Source organism: Prionailurus bengalensis, chromosome B3 (assembly GCF_016509475.1).
Source record: "Prionailurus bengalensis isolate Pbe53 chromosome B3, Fcat_Pben_1.1_paternal_pri, whole genome shotgun sequence".
NCBI lineage: Eukaryota > Metazoa > Chordata > Mammalia > Carnivora > Felidae > Prionailurus > Prionailurus bengalensis.
Window position 1 is genome coordinate 145785444 of NC_057355.1, and position 12871 is coordinate 145798314.

General features: G+C 52.5%; 1 protein-coding gene and 1 non-coding gene across 9 annotated transcripts in view; both read left to right on the forward strand.

Annotated features, from left to right (window-relative positions):
• Nucleotides 1-265: 265 nt before the first annotated feature.
• TRNAE-CUC lies at nt 266-338 on the forward strand. The gene has a single exon. It is a non-coding gene; the product is annotated as a tRNA-Glu (tRNA).
• Nucleotides 339-10424: 10086 nt separating this feature from the next.
• MARK3 (microtubule affinity regulating kinase 3) overlaps nt 10425-12871 on the forward strand; it is a 113132-nt gene continuing 110685 nt past the window's right edge. For all 8 annotated transcript variants that reach the window (XM_043557080.1, XM_043557082.1, XM_043557081.1 and 5 more), the window contains exon 1: nt 10425-10524. In XM_043557080.1, coding sequence (XP_043413015.1) covers nt 10474-10524 — 51 coding nt within the window. In that variant the 5' untranslated portion in view covers nt 10425-10473. The remainder of the gene's footprint in view (nt 10525-12871) is intronic.

Consider the following 12871-nt stretch of genomic DNA (forward strand, 5'->3'; position numbering starts at 1 on the left):
ATTTTCTCACTTAAGTTGGTGACTGTGGGCAAGTTAGTTAGTCTAAGGGTACTAGGCTACACAGTGGCCCCCAGGATATCAGGTTCTGATCCCTGCAGTCTGTGGATGTTACCTTATATGGCAAAAATCTTGCCAATGTTGTTAAATTAAGGATCTTGAGATGGAGAGATCATCCCGGATTATCGGAGCGGGCCCTAAATGTAATCACAAGTGTGATGAGAACCAGCCAGAAGGGAGCAAGACACAAAGACACAAAGACACAACTGCCTGGCTGGCACAGTTGGTAGAGCATGTGACTCTCAATCTCAGGGTCATGAGTTCAAGCCTCAAGTTGGGCATGGAGCCTGCTGAAATGTGTTTATATGACACAAAGACAGAAGAGGAGATGGCAGTGTGACCAGACATTGGAACCATGTGCCCACAAATCAAGGAATACCAGCAGCCACCAACGCGGGAAGAGGCAAAGGACAGATTGTCCCCTAAAGCCCCCAGAGAAAGTGTGGCCCACCTACACCTTGATTTCAGTCCTCCACCTCCAGAAGTTGAGAGAATAAACTTATGTTTCTTCCAGCCACATGGCCTGTGGTCATTTGTTACAGTGGCCAGAGGAAACAGACGCTGAGCCCAGGAGGAGTGTACCTGGTCCCCGTGGGAAAACTTAAGCAGCTGCTCTGCCCTGTGGGCTCTTGGGGTTTGCCTCTGGCCAGATCCAGCTGATGCTCCCTCCCCTGTCAGAGCGAGCTTTCTAAGCAGCCCAGGCCTGGCAGGCAGCCTCTCCAGAACCTCTGTCCCCAACAATGCCCAGCCTCAGCCTCTCCTGATCAGCTGGGGGGAGTGACAAAATAAATACTGAGTGGCAAAACTCCGAGGCTCCTTCCAGTTCTGACCGATACGTCAATCACTCATCATTCATTTTCGTTTTGTCACCACCCAACATTCAGGGGCACCAGGTCCTTAAGTCTGTGCGAGCCCACTGGTGCCTGGGCAGGCTGGTGCTTGGGCGTGTGACCTGGGCCAGGAGCCCTACTTTGCTGGTGAGCTCAGATACTCTCCAGACCCTGAGAAGTCTGCGGGGCACAGAACATGGAGTCAACGGCCTGCAGCAGAGGCCTGGTGTCACCATTTACCAGTTGAGGGAGCTCAGTAAACCTCCTCACCTTTAGGAGTATCAGTTTTCTCATCTGGAAAATGGGAACTCATACATTACAGAGAGATAAGAAGGAAGACAGGCAGGCCCATGGCTTCTAAGATACCAAACAGTTGAGGGAGGATGAAACTGGAAATGCTATAGGAGAGGGCGACTCAGGAGTTGTTGGGGGGGGGGGGGTGGGGCATAGTGTCACAGATCACAAGTCTGGCCTCAGCAGAGAGTGGAAGAGAAGAAGAAAGTGGGGGTGAGGACATGGAGTTGAGGGTCCCCTAGAATACAGAGAGAGGCAACTGTTTGTGGCTGGTGGAAGGGTCTATACATAAAGAGAAGGTGCCAAGGAAGGAGGGGCTGAGGGCCCAGGGAGGGTCTGGGGGTGCCTGGAAGAACATGGGTCCAGACTCCCCACAGGAGCACTTCCTTTGGGATATTCAGGGATGTAGAAGGAAAGGGTGACCCTCCATGGGGCACAAGGGTGTCTGTGGGCGTTGGACAGGGTGTGTTGAGTGGGCTCTGGGTAAGTTGTTGCTGCTTTTCTGACTCTCAGGGTCCTCTGCCCACCCAGTGTGTGCCCCTCCCCACCAGGGGCTCCAGCCCAGAAGGGGGCACCCCCTTCCTCCACCGGGGGCCCGACTGCAGCAGGGGATCGGGAAGTCCCGGTCTTACACTGAGTTTGATCTGGCAGCTTTAAACTGGGCAGGACTTTCAGTAACTGTGAATGTCCAGAAAGTTAGAAAACAACCTGAAGTGGATTCAACAGAACACCACTGAAAACAGGGGGCCAAAAAATAGATTTATATTCACACCACCTACTGAGTTTATATTCCACAACAAATGTAGTTACAATAATATAGTAGGATTGCAAGAGGTATTATTGTTCTTCTTCCCACCACCCAAATTTTATTATATGGAAATTAAGACACAAAATAGGTCCCGAGTCACTGCATGTGACGTCTGATAGGCATCTCAGATACAACATGTTCACAACCGAACTGAATTTTTTATTTCTTCCGCTGTTACCCCCAGTCCCCTCCCCCAACCCTGTCTCTCCCATCTCGGTAAATAGTACAAGGAGCTAGCCTCAGTTCCTACTTTTTTCTCTTCCCAAGTGTCTGGTCAATCAGCAAGCCCTGCAGTCCCAACTGGGACACGCTGTCCCAAATCTGAGCCAGCGTGAACCCTAGCTCCAGCCCTCCTTCTCTCCTGGACACACGACAGCTTCCTCCCAACACCTCCACATCTAGCTGGAGGGCCCTCTTATCTTATATTTGACCGATGTTTGTTAACTATTTTAATTTAATTTAATTTTTTTTTTTTGATGTATACTCAATTTTTATTAGGGGTAGAGGGTTGGAAAAGAACATTCGGGTGTTGGCCTTCGTAGCATCCTTGATCTACTTCAGATGAGGCATCAGCTTGCTGTACAAGGTGGGCTTTTTACATCTGGCACATGGCTTACTGCCCCATGATGTGATACCTTGAAACATGCCATTACATACCAGGGGACCCCCTGAATCACCCTGGCACCACGGGGAGGACGCGGCCGTTCCTCTGAGGGACCCAGGGGCCGTGGGCGATGTTGAGCAGAAGCAGGACAGGGCCTCACCTCACGGGTCCCTCAGGCATCTGGATGGTTGGCGGTTGATCCACAGGAGTCGAGGAAAGAAAGGCTCCGGGGAGTCTTCGCAGGAGGAGGAGGAGGAGGAGCAAGGCAGAGGGCGGGACTCGGCCTGCCTTTGGGGGTGAAGGACAACTGGAAAGATCTAATTTTATTTTTTTAATAAAAACTGGGTGTGGGGCGCCTGGGTGGCTCAGTCGGTTGAGCGTCCGACTTCGGCTCAGGTCACGATCTCATGGTCCGTGAGTTCGAGCCCCGCGTCGGGCTCTGGGCTGACGGCTCAGAGCCTGGAGCCTGTTTCCGATTCTGTGTCTCCCTCTCTCTCTGCCCCTCCCCCGTTCATGCTCTGTCTCTCTCTGTCTCAAAAATAAATAAACGTTAAAAAATTAAAACAAAAACAAAAACAAAAAAAAACCCAAAACTGGGTGGACCTGAAATGTCCCTCCTCGACACTTACCCAGAAAAATTGAAAGCAGTTACCCACATAGATGCATGCATTCCCTTGGTGCCGCACGCAGAACCGCTCCTGGAGCTAAACGTCGCCGAGCAGATGAATGGATGAACACAGCTGGTACATCCACACGATGGCCTGTCATCCCGCCATGAAGGCGAACGCAGTACTGCCACATTCTACAATATCGGTGAGCCTTCAAAACATTGTGTTAAGTGAAAGGGGCAAGACACAGAAGGCCAGATACTGTCTGATTCCATTTATATGAAATATCTAGAATAGGTAAATCCATAGAGACAGGACACAGTTAGGTGGCTTCCGGGAGCTAGGAGAGAAGGGGACAAGGGAAATTGCTTACTGCGTGGGTAGGGGTGTTACTCTGGGAATGTTTTAGAATTAGACAGAACTGGTAGTTGCACAATATTTCAAATGTACTAAACGCCCCTGAATTATTCAATTGAAATGCTTAATATCATGTTAGGGGAATTTTCTTCAATGAGTTGTTTTTAAAAACATGTCAAGTATTTGTCAGGGATGGTGACATACCAATGCTCCTACACCTGCTGCTTGTTTTCCACCCTTGTCTCCTCAAACCACTGAACCTCTACCCTGATTTTTGTGTTTATTATCTGCTTCGGTTTTTCTGAATTATTTTATCCCATACGTTTGCATCCTTAGACAACATGTTGTTGGTTTTGCATTTTTTTGCTTCTGAGCTTTGCATAAATGGAATATTGCTTTTTTTAATTTAAACTTTTTTTTTTTTTAATTTTGAGAGAGAGGGCGAGAGAGAGGGCGAGAGAGGGCATGTGCGAGTGGAGGAGGGGCAGAGAGAGGAGAGAGAGAATCCCAAGCAGGCTCCGTACAGCACGGAGCCTGATGTGGAGCTTGAACTCATGAACTGTGAGATCACGACCTGAGCCAAAACCAAGAGTTGGACACTTAACTGACTGAGCCACACAGGCAACCCAGGGAGAGTTTTCCTTTAACTGTGTATCCCTCTGCACCTTGTAAATTGTGCACCATGTGCATCTATTACCAAAAAAAAAAAAAAAAAAATTGAATACAATTTGAATTAAAGCCAAAGAGCTTAGTCTCTGTCACTCTACCCTCATTAATTTTTTATAAGTTATCGTGCCCTAAATTACATCACTCATGAATTATTTGATGTGTGTCCTGTGACACTTGGCTGAGAACTTTGTTCAGAGCTATATCCCTAGTGCTTGAAACACTGCTTCACACAAAGTGGGTGCATGATACACACTCGTTAGGGGAAGAACAAAGGGCAGAAAGGAGACAGGGAGGGAGGGCTGCCATTAGAGGCAAATATGGCTTTTCATGGGGGTCCGCTGGTTCCAAGGATGGCACAGGAACTGAAGTAACAGAGGAAATATTTTTTCCTCAAAAAGAGCTTAGAATTGTTTCAGAAAAAGTTATTATTTGTATCGGGAGATGTGCTTACTTCCGTAGGTCAGCCATAAGGTAGGCGGCACGTGTCAGTCTCGGGAGAGGTCGTGAATCTTCGTCACCCGCTCTTCCCAGCTCTCCCCTAGTCTATTATCGCCCACTTGTCTTTGCAGCAGCATGATGTCAGAACCACCAGCCTGGGATCTAGGGCACCACTTTCTGCGTGGGGAGCTTGAGCAAGCCTCTCACTCTTCAGGAGTCTCCATGTTCCTGAATGCGAATAGAGGCATTGATATGGACACTAACAGCTTCCCTTGTGTTGCCAGACCTCTTACCAAGGGCATTTGCATCCGTTGCCTCCAATAATGAGGTGCCCGGTGAGGTGGGTAAGATTGGCTGAGGAAGCCTGGTAGGAGGAGTGAGTGTTGACCTCTCAGCCATGTGTAGCCTAAGAAGACTTGACCCTGACCTCCAGCGCTCATCCCGGGGAGAACTGAGAAGTGCAGCCGCCCGGGAAGGGTGAACTCTGCACACATGTGCTGGCTGCTCCCTGCGCATGACCTCTGTGGGTCCCCACAGCAACAGTGAGTGACAGGTACTATTATTCCCATTCGACTAATTAGGAAATTGGCCTTGAGAGACATGAAGTGATTTGCCCAAGGTCACCCAGCATTCAGGGTCATAAGTCAAGGCTCAAACTCCAGAGTCCGCACTTCTCTTCCGCAACTATTGCGTCCACAGACCTTTGCATGCATTCCAAACAGTGGGCTTTCCTAGCTTAGAGCGGAGTGGCCAAGAGAGAAGGCCTGCTACAGAGACCCACACCATCAGGATCTAGAAGGTCACCCAACAGAATGTCGTATACATATGCATCTGGATCTGGATCCAGAACTACAATCTCCAGCACGTCAGAGAATAGAACATTTTTTTTTTTAAGGTTATTTATTTTGAGAGAGAGAGAGAGAAAGAGACAGTGTGTGCACGAGGGCAGGGCAGAGAGAAAAGGAGAGAGAGAATCCCAAACAGGCTCCACACTGTCAGTGTGGAGCCCGACATGGGGCTCGACACCATGAACTATGAGGTCATGACCTGAGCCAAAAGCAAGAGTCCGATGCTTAACTGAGCTACCCAGGTGCCCCGAGAATAGAACAGTTCAATAGCTTGGGGCCATTAAGTGCAGGGGCAGATGGTCCTTTCTATCTCCATATTCCCCAAAGCCATCCCAATACTGCAGTGCATTATGGGAACTGATAAAAGCGTAGCTATAAGTCATTGATCAAAGTTGAATTTTTGTGTGTTCAGGAAGGAAGGCTGGTATGTCCGTGACCCATCTTAGAAGCAGTCCATCCACAATTATCCTGAAAGGATACAGTACTTGGAAGAGAGAAGGGTGGTCACCATCAGATCTGTGCTGAGTTTCTAACTGGACATTGCTGAGCTAAGCACAAGGGGCTAGAAGGCCCCCCACTTACCCGGAATGAAAGGGATCCATCACTGTTAGACACTTGGAGGGAAAAACATGGTTTGGAGTTTGACCCTGGCTCTCCTCTTGGGGATGACAATGTAGGACAAGTTACAGTTCCTCTCTCTGAACGCTGGTCCCCTCCCCTTGCCACCAACAACATGCGTGTTGACTCCCTCACATGGTGTTGGAGAGTTAGCAGTCTTAAGTGTAGGTGCCTGGTGCCAGGTACACAGCTGGAGCTCAATATATGTACTATGACCTCAGGCAGTAAAAATCAAGGATGCTGAGAGTGGGGGAGAGCTCACTGGAGGCCAATCTTGGAAGGCTCCATGGAAGAGGTGAGATGATAGGGTTGTATAATGATAGGGAGGATCCAGGGGGACCGGGAAGATGTTCCAGGCAGAACAGCGGGAACACAGTCTCAGACATGAGAATTCCTAAGCTGCCTGCTGGCCCCTCCCTGAGGGCAATCATGGCCCCACTGGGGTGAAGAAGGGGACCAGAGTAGTGAATTAAAAGGATAGCAGCGGGCCTATTTCCCAGTGTCCCCAAGCATCTGTGGCCTACTTGGCCTACACTCGGCCCGGCACCCCCCGCCCTGCCTCTCAGGTGTCATATGACTATTACACACTTCCTCTCTCTGTGGCTTACTCTCAGTGCTCAGCTCTGTCAGCTCTCTACCCGTCTCTCTCTCACACATGCACACACACTGAGAACAGCTCCTGGCCCCCATCACCCTCCACATTCTGGCAGAAGGATGGTGGCTGAGTGCTGTGTGGTGGCCAGGCCAAAGCAGGCCTTTCTGGCCCTCCAGACTAGACGTGGTGCAGACAGCACTAGGCTTGGGCGGCAGGAGATCTGACCACTGCACGGGACAGAACTGGTTAGGGATGCACTAGTCTGCAAGTAACAGACAAGCCACACTGTCATGGCTTAAACAAATGGGTGCTTATGTTTCTTGCACAAGGCCATTCATCATTGCCCTCAGGGAGGGGCCAGCAGGCAGCTTAGGAATTCTCATGTCTGAGACTGTGTTCCTTCCATTCTCCTGGCTGGAACATCTTCCTGGTCCCTCTGTATCCTCTGTCATTATACAGTTGAGGAGAGCTGTCGCTGGGAGTAAGAACAGGAGTCTGGGGCTTGAGAGAGCTGGGCCCCATTCTGGTTCTCCTGCCAACTAGCTGTGCAGCTGCAGACAAGTCACTTCACCTCTTCGAGGCTCCGTTCTTTTTCCACCCTCCAGCAGCAAGGGTAGAACTAGATTCTTTTTAGCTTCTGACATCTCAGGATGAGCTTCCTTGCTAACATGAAAGTAAGCACCGCCTCTGCACATACACAGCTTGGTATGTTGATTTATGTCTTTCCAGTCTAAGGAGACCAAGACAGAACCTACTTTAATATGGAGATAGGGAACAAGGACAGAAGAAGGCATTCTAAGAATGACTTCCAGATCCAGATCTCAGATCTCCCTCTTCCATTCCTTCCAGATCATAGATCCATTCCATGTATAACAATGCTTTGCTTTTTCTTTTCTTCTTTTCCACTTCTTCCTCTTTTTTTTTTTTCCATGTCCACATGCATACCTTGCCTCCCATCTCCCCATTTCCAGGTCTTTATAGTACCATGATGTCATCTGACATAAGTGCGATGAAAAGCTCAAAGTGTTTCTTTAATTCCAGCTCTCATGAAAACCAGAGGAATCCTGAGTTAAACAGTGTCAACTTTGCTTCCTGTCTTTTGGCATTCACTAATTTATTATTTAATGTGTGCTGTGGTGAGGTGAGAAAGACATTTAATTGGAAACCTCATCCCCCAGCGACTTCTTTGGCCAATATAGAATGTTCTGAATTGTCCAAACCCTGTCTCTCTGCTCCTACCCGAGGCTGAAACCCTTTTGTGGGTCCTCTGTTTTCATGGCTGATCTAGTTGACATTCAAGATGCTGGATTGAATGTCACGCTACGTCCAAGCTTGGCCTGACTCCTGCCTCCCCTTCCAACCTAAACTCTCGCCTCCCCTTCTCTTGACATTTACCCAATCCCACTACGTTTTTTCCCACCTCTGTGCCCCTGTGCAGGCTACCCTTCTGATTGGAATGCCTTTCTACTCATCCTCACCGGCTGACTCTACTCATGGTTTCAGACTCAGTGTAAATAAATGATCTCTTTCCCAGGAAGCTTCCCTCACCCAACCCCCCAAATTGGGCTAAATGCCCTACTGGGGCTCCACAATCTTGTGCTTACCCACATTTCAGTTGCAGTGTATGAAGCACACATTTAACTAATGGGAATTCAATCATGTGTGCTTGTCCAAACAGGGAGAGACAGAATAACATTTTAAACAAGGCTGCCATTGGCCCCAGTGAACACTTGCCTGAGAGGGTAAGATTGAAGCCCCGAATGCATCTTAGTCCTCATATGTTTTTGTGATGGGAGCGTCTGTCCTCTCTGGGTATGACGCTGGTGTTTAAAGACATGTATTTCTCACAGAGCAGGAAATGCCCCAGACATAGCAAGATGGTTCACATGCTGGGGAAGGAAGAAAGGAAGACAGGCAGGCAGGCAGGCAGGAAAGAAGGGAGGAAGGAAATCAGAGGGAGGAAAGTAAGAAAAACAAGGCATACCCACTACAAGAACTTATCTGTTAGGGAAGTTTTAGGACATGGGTTCAAATCCCAGCTCTGCAGCTAACCCATTTGGATACTTTGGTCAAGGCACTGTAATCTGTTTAGGCTTTGGATGGCAAGATGCGTCTGCCTGTCTTTATAGGGTTACCCTGAGGGGCACCTAGCTGGCTCAGTCGGTAGAGCATGAGACTCTTGATCTCCGGGTCATGAGTTCAATCCTCACATTGCGCATAGGGCTTACTTAAAAAAATTATATATATACGCATATATGAATATAATATATATATGCGTATATATATTACCCTGAGGCTTAAATGAGGCAACAAATCCACAAGGTCCCTGAACCAATAAACGCCATCCACCTCAGTGCCAGGGTCTGCGCGGGACCACGGGGCACATGCAGAGGCAAGGGGGCAAGAAAGGCTCCCAGTAGCATTTCCAACGTTCCAGCCTGCAAGCGATGCTGAGCTCGGCCCAAGGCTGGCACCCAGAGATGCTTCCAGCCCTTCGGCACTTACATGCTGGTGTAGAAGAGCCCGGTTATAAAACCCCTACGGGCATTTAGGAACTGGTCCCTGGGGCGGGGGGGGGGGGGCCTTCAAGCCCACCCGTAGGCGCTCTCGTCTTCCGAATGGCATTTAGGTGGGTCCAAGTCCATCCTCCTCCAGACAGCGAGCTCCTCCGGGTGCCGAGCCTAGCCTCCTGCTACCCAGAGCTGGAGGCAGGAAAGGTGGCTGCATCTTCGATCCCGGGGTCGCGGTTGATCAGACAGAAGCCCGGCTCCTCACCGCAGCCCCGGCCCTGTAACTGCTGCCGCGGCTCGATTCTGTGTAGCGCGGTTCCGCGGGCGCGACCTCAACCTCGGCACACAGTAGGCGCTCTATCAACACTGTAAATGCCAACCCAGCAGTCCTGCTCAAGCCACCGCCCAGGACCATGTGCCGTCTCTTTTCGGGGGCGCCTGCTGCGCCCGCCGCGACCCACCACCCCTTCCCGTCCCAGAGCGCCGCCTCTTCCACCCCAGACCTGACTGAGTCGCCCCTAGCAACAGCGGCCGGGCCAGCTTCCTCGGGCCGCGCTGATTGGCCGAGTTCCGGGAGGCGGCGGTTCCGTCACTTCCGGCACCCGGAGGCAGCAGAGGAAGCCGAGGGGCGGCCATCTTGGGTCCGTGAGGCTCTGAGGTACCGGGAGCGGCGGCGGCCACCGGGTGGAGGCTGAGGCGGCAAGCGAGCCGGAGGGAGCAGAGCAGCCGGGCGCAGGCGCCGCCTCCGCAGCCCCCTCCATGGTCGGCGCCCGCAGCCCGCGGCGGCCTGTCTTGCGGTCCACCTTGTCCACATCCTCCTCCTCCTCCTCCTCCTCTTCGGGGGCAGCCGGCGGCGCTGTGTGGAGGCCCCGGCGTTGAGATCCGCGGTGCGACGGGCGAGGGCGGAGGAGGAGGCGAGGGGGTCCGGGCCCGCGGGGCGCCCTGAGGCGCGGGGACGCCGGCGGGCCGACCGCAGCCCGCCGCCGGCCCGGCCCCGCCACCGCCGCCCGCCGGGCTCCTCGGCGCGGCCGCCGGGGCCGGGGGAGCATGAGCCCCGGGACCCGCCGAGGGACGGCCCGGGCCCGGCCCGGGATCTAGACGGCCGTGGGGGAGGGGAGCCGCCCTCCGCGGCGCCGTTCCGGAACCGCAGGGCGCTCGAGGACGAGGTCGCCGGCCCCCCGAGGCCGTGTGCTGTTTTGTTTCACCCTCGCATTGTGCAGAAGTGGAGTGGAGTAAAATGTCCACTAGGACCCCGTTGCCAACGGTGAATGAAAGAGACGCTGAGAACGTAAGTGCCCTGGGCCTCGTCGGGGTTTGCCCGGGCCGGGTCTCCCCCGCTGCCTCCCGGAGCGCGACGGCAGCCCGTGCCGTCGGGGGTCCCCGGCCCGGAGCGCGCGGGACGCGGCGGGCCGGCCGGAGGCCGCGGGGGGCGGCGGGGCGCGACCGTTTCCTGGAGGCGGCGGCCCGGGTCGTGCCTCCGTGTTCTCGCCGAGTCCCGCTCGCCGGCCGGTGCGTGTTGTCCGCCCTCGGCCGCGCTTGGTGCCGACTTGGGGCAGGCTCTCCTTGCAGATGGGGCGGGCAAGCTAGCTGTCGAGGGGCTGGCGGGCTGGAAACGTGTTCGTGGTGCCGGTGAGAAGCCAGTGATCGGGTCGAGTGGGCTGCCCTTTTTGCCTGGTTTTGTCAAACTGTCTGGAACTAAGCTTAGTGACCGGCTCGACACCTGAGTGGCCGCGGGGGCGTGTTCGAGGGCCCCCTGGCAGGGTCAGGAGAGAAGTTTTGGGACAGAGTACCGGCTTCCTTGAGGAGTCGCTGCCCTTCCGGGCGCATCTGTCTGGAAGGGCCGACGAAGCGGTTTTGAAAGGAAGGGGGCTGGCCACGCCGCCGCGGCCGGGGGACGCCCGCTCCGGGCTTGGCTTCTCGCCTGCCCGCCGCCAGCGGGCTTCGACGGCGCCGAGCCCCCGCTCCAGCGCTCACGGCCTGGGATTCTGTACGCGGACCGTTTGGTTGTGTCGGTGGAAACCTTGCAAAGGGCCGGGGGCGGCGACGTGCAGCGGAAAGGCCTTCGGAGAAACGCCGACTCCGTGCGTCCAAGGGCTCTCTGAGCCCGTGCCTCGCGCTCGGTTCAGGGCAGTTCGGGTCCGGGAGGTGCCTTCTGGAAGACGTGGAGCAGGTAGCCGGGGAAGAACGTCCGCGGGCCCTTCATTAGACGTGTTCCGGGGTGGTTCCTGGCAGGAAGACGCCGTCACCGAGGAACGACAGCCTTCTCGCTCTGCCCGTGTCCCTGCCTTCAGCCGTGGCCTGAGACACGGTGGCCCGGCGGTACCGGTGCCTTCGTGTGAGGCTTGCTTGCTGCGTGGCGCTCAGGTGACTTCATCTGCTCACGCCGGGGTTGCTCTAAAGCAGTCCCGGGGTGTGTCAGCGCCCGGCATGTAGTGCTCTTTCCCCTGGTGAGTGGGTGGTGCCGCGGCGCGTGTTCCTTCCCCTGAGACGGGTTAGAAAGTTCCGTGAAGGGTCAGTGGTAGGCGGTCGTAGACCAGGTGAGTCCGTGAGCTCATTTTCTTAGGGCTCTTTTGAAGAACGTGTTCCTGACTTGATCAGTTTCCTGTTCCTGGACCACACTGCAGAGCGGAGTAAGCAAAACAGGCAGTTGGCTAGCTCGGGTCCTTGACTTGCGCTCACAGCGGCAGAATCTTACACTGACCCAGAGCAGGAGCTCCATGCTTTCTAAATGAACCGAGGCCAAAAACAGTCAGGTTTGTGGTCATGAAGGACTCACCCTAAGTGAGTCTTTACTTTGTTCTCTGGTGAATTTGTTGAATCGTGTCTTTTAATCTTTCTGTGTGCTGTTAGAAACTACTGACTTTATTCTTTGAAAACAGTGTAAGGTACGGAGCGTGCCTTTATTCTTGTAGAATGTGTTTAAATTTGAATTTTTGACGATGTTGAAATCAGAGGTCTGTAGCGTATCGTGGCATGAATTCACCGTGCCCTGTTCCATTTTTTAACTTGTGTTAGAATCTTCTGGAAGTAGGTGTGTGTCTTTGACAGTGTGGTGCCCTTGTGTCGAGTGTTGCGTGTCTGGCATATGTCATGTTTATTTGCCTGCCATTCCTGAACTGCCAGTTGAGTGGTGAGGGTACAAGAATGAATGAGAGCTCTCAGTTTCTTGAGCAGCTGTTTTGTTAAAGTCAGGTTTATTGAGATAGAACATTTACTCTTCCTAAGTGTCTTGTTTGATGAGTTGTGACAAATGTATAGTCATGTAACCCTCACCACAGTCAAGATACAGAACATCTTCATTGCCCAGGAAGGTGCTTGCTTACATTGTGGCCCTTTACAGTCAGTCGCCTCTCTCTTTCTACAGCCTTTGGCAGCCACTGATCTGTTATCTGTCCCTATAGTTTTATGTTTCCTAGAATGTCATATAAATGGAATCTTTATTAATGTTTGTGTGTGTGTGTATCAGTAGTTCATTTCTTTTTATCGCTGAGTGGTGGGTAATTCATTGTTTGGAGGTACAAAAGTTTCTTTGTTTTTTTGTAAGTTATTATATTAATTCCAGTATAGTTAACATACAGTGTTATATCAGCTTCAGGTGTGTAGTATAGGGATTCAGCACTTCCATACATCACCCA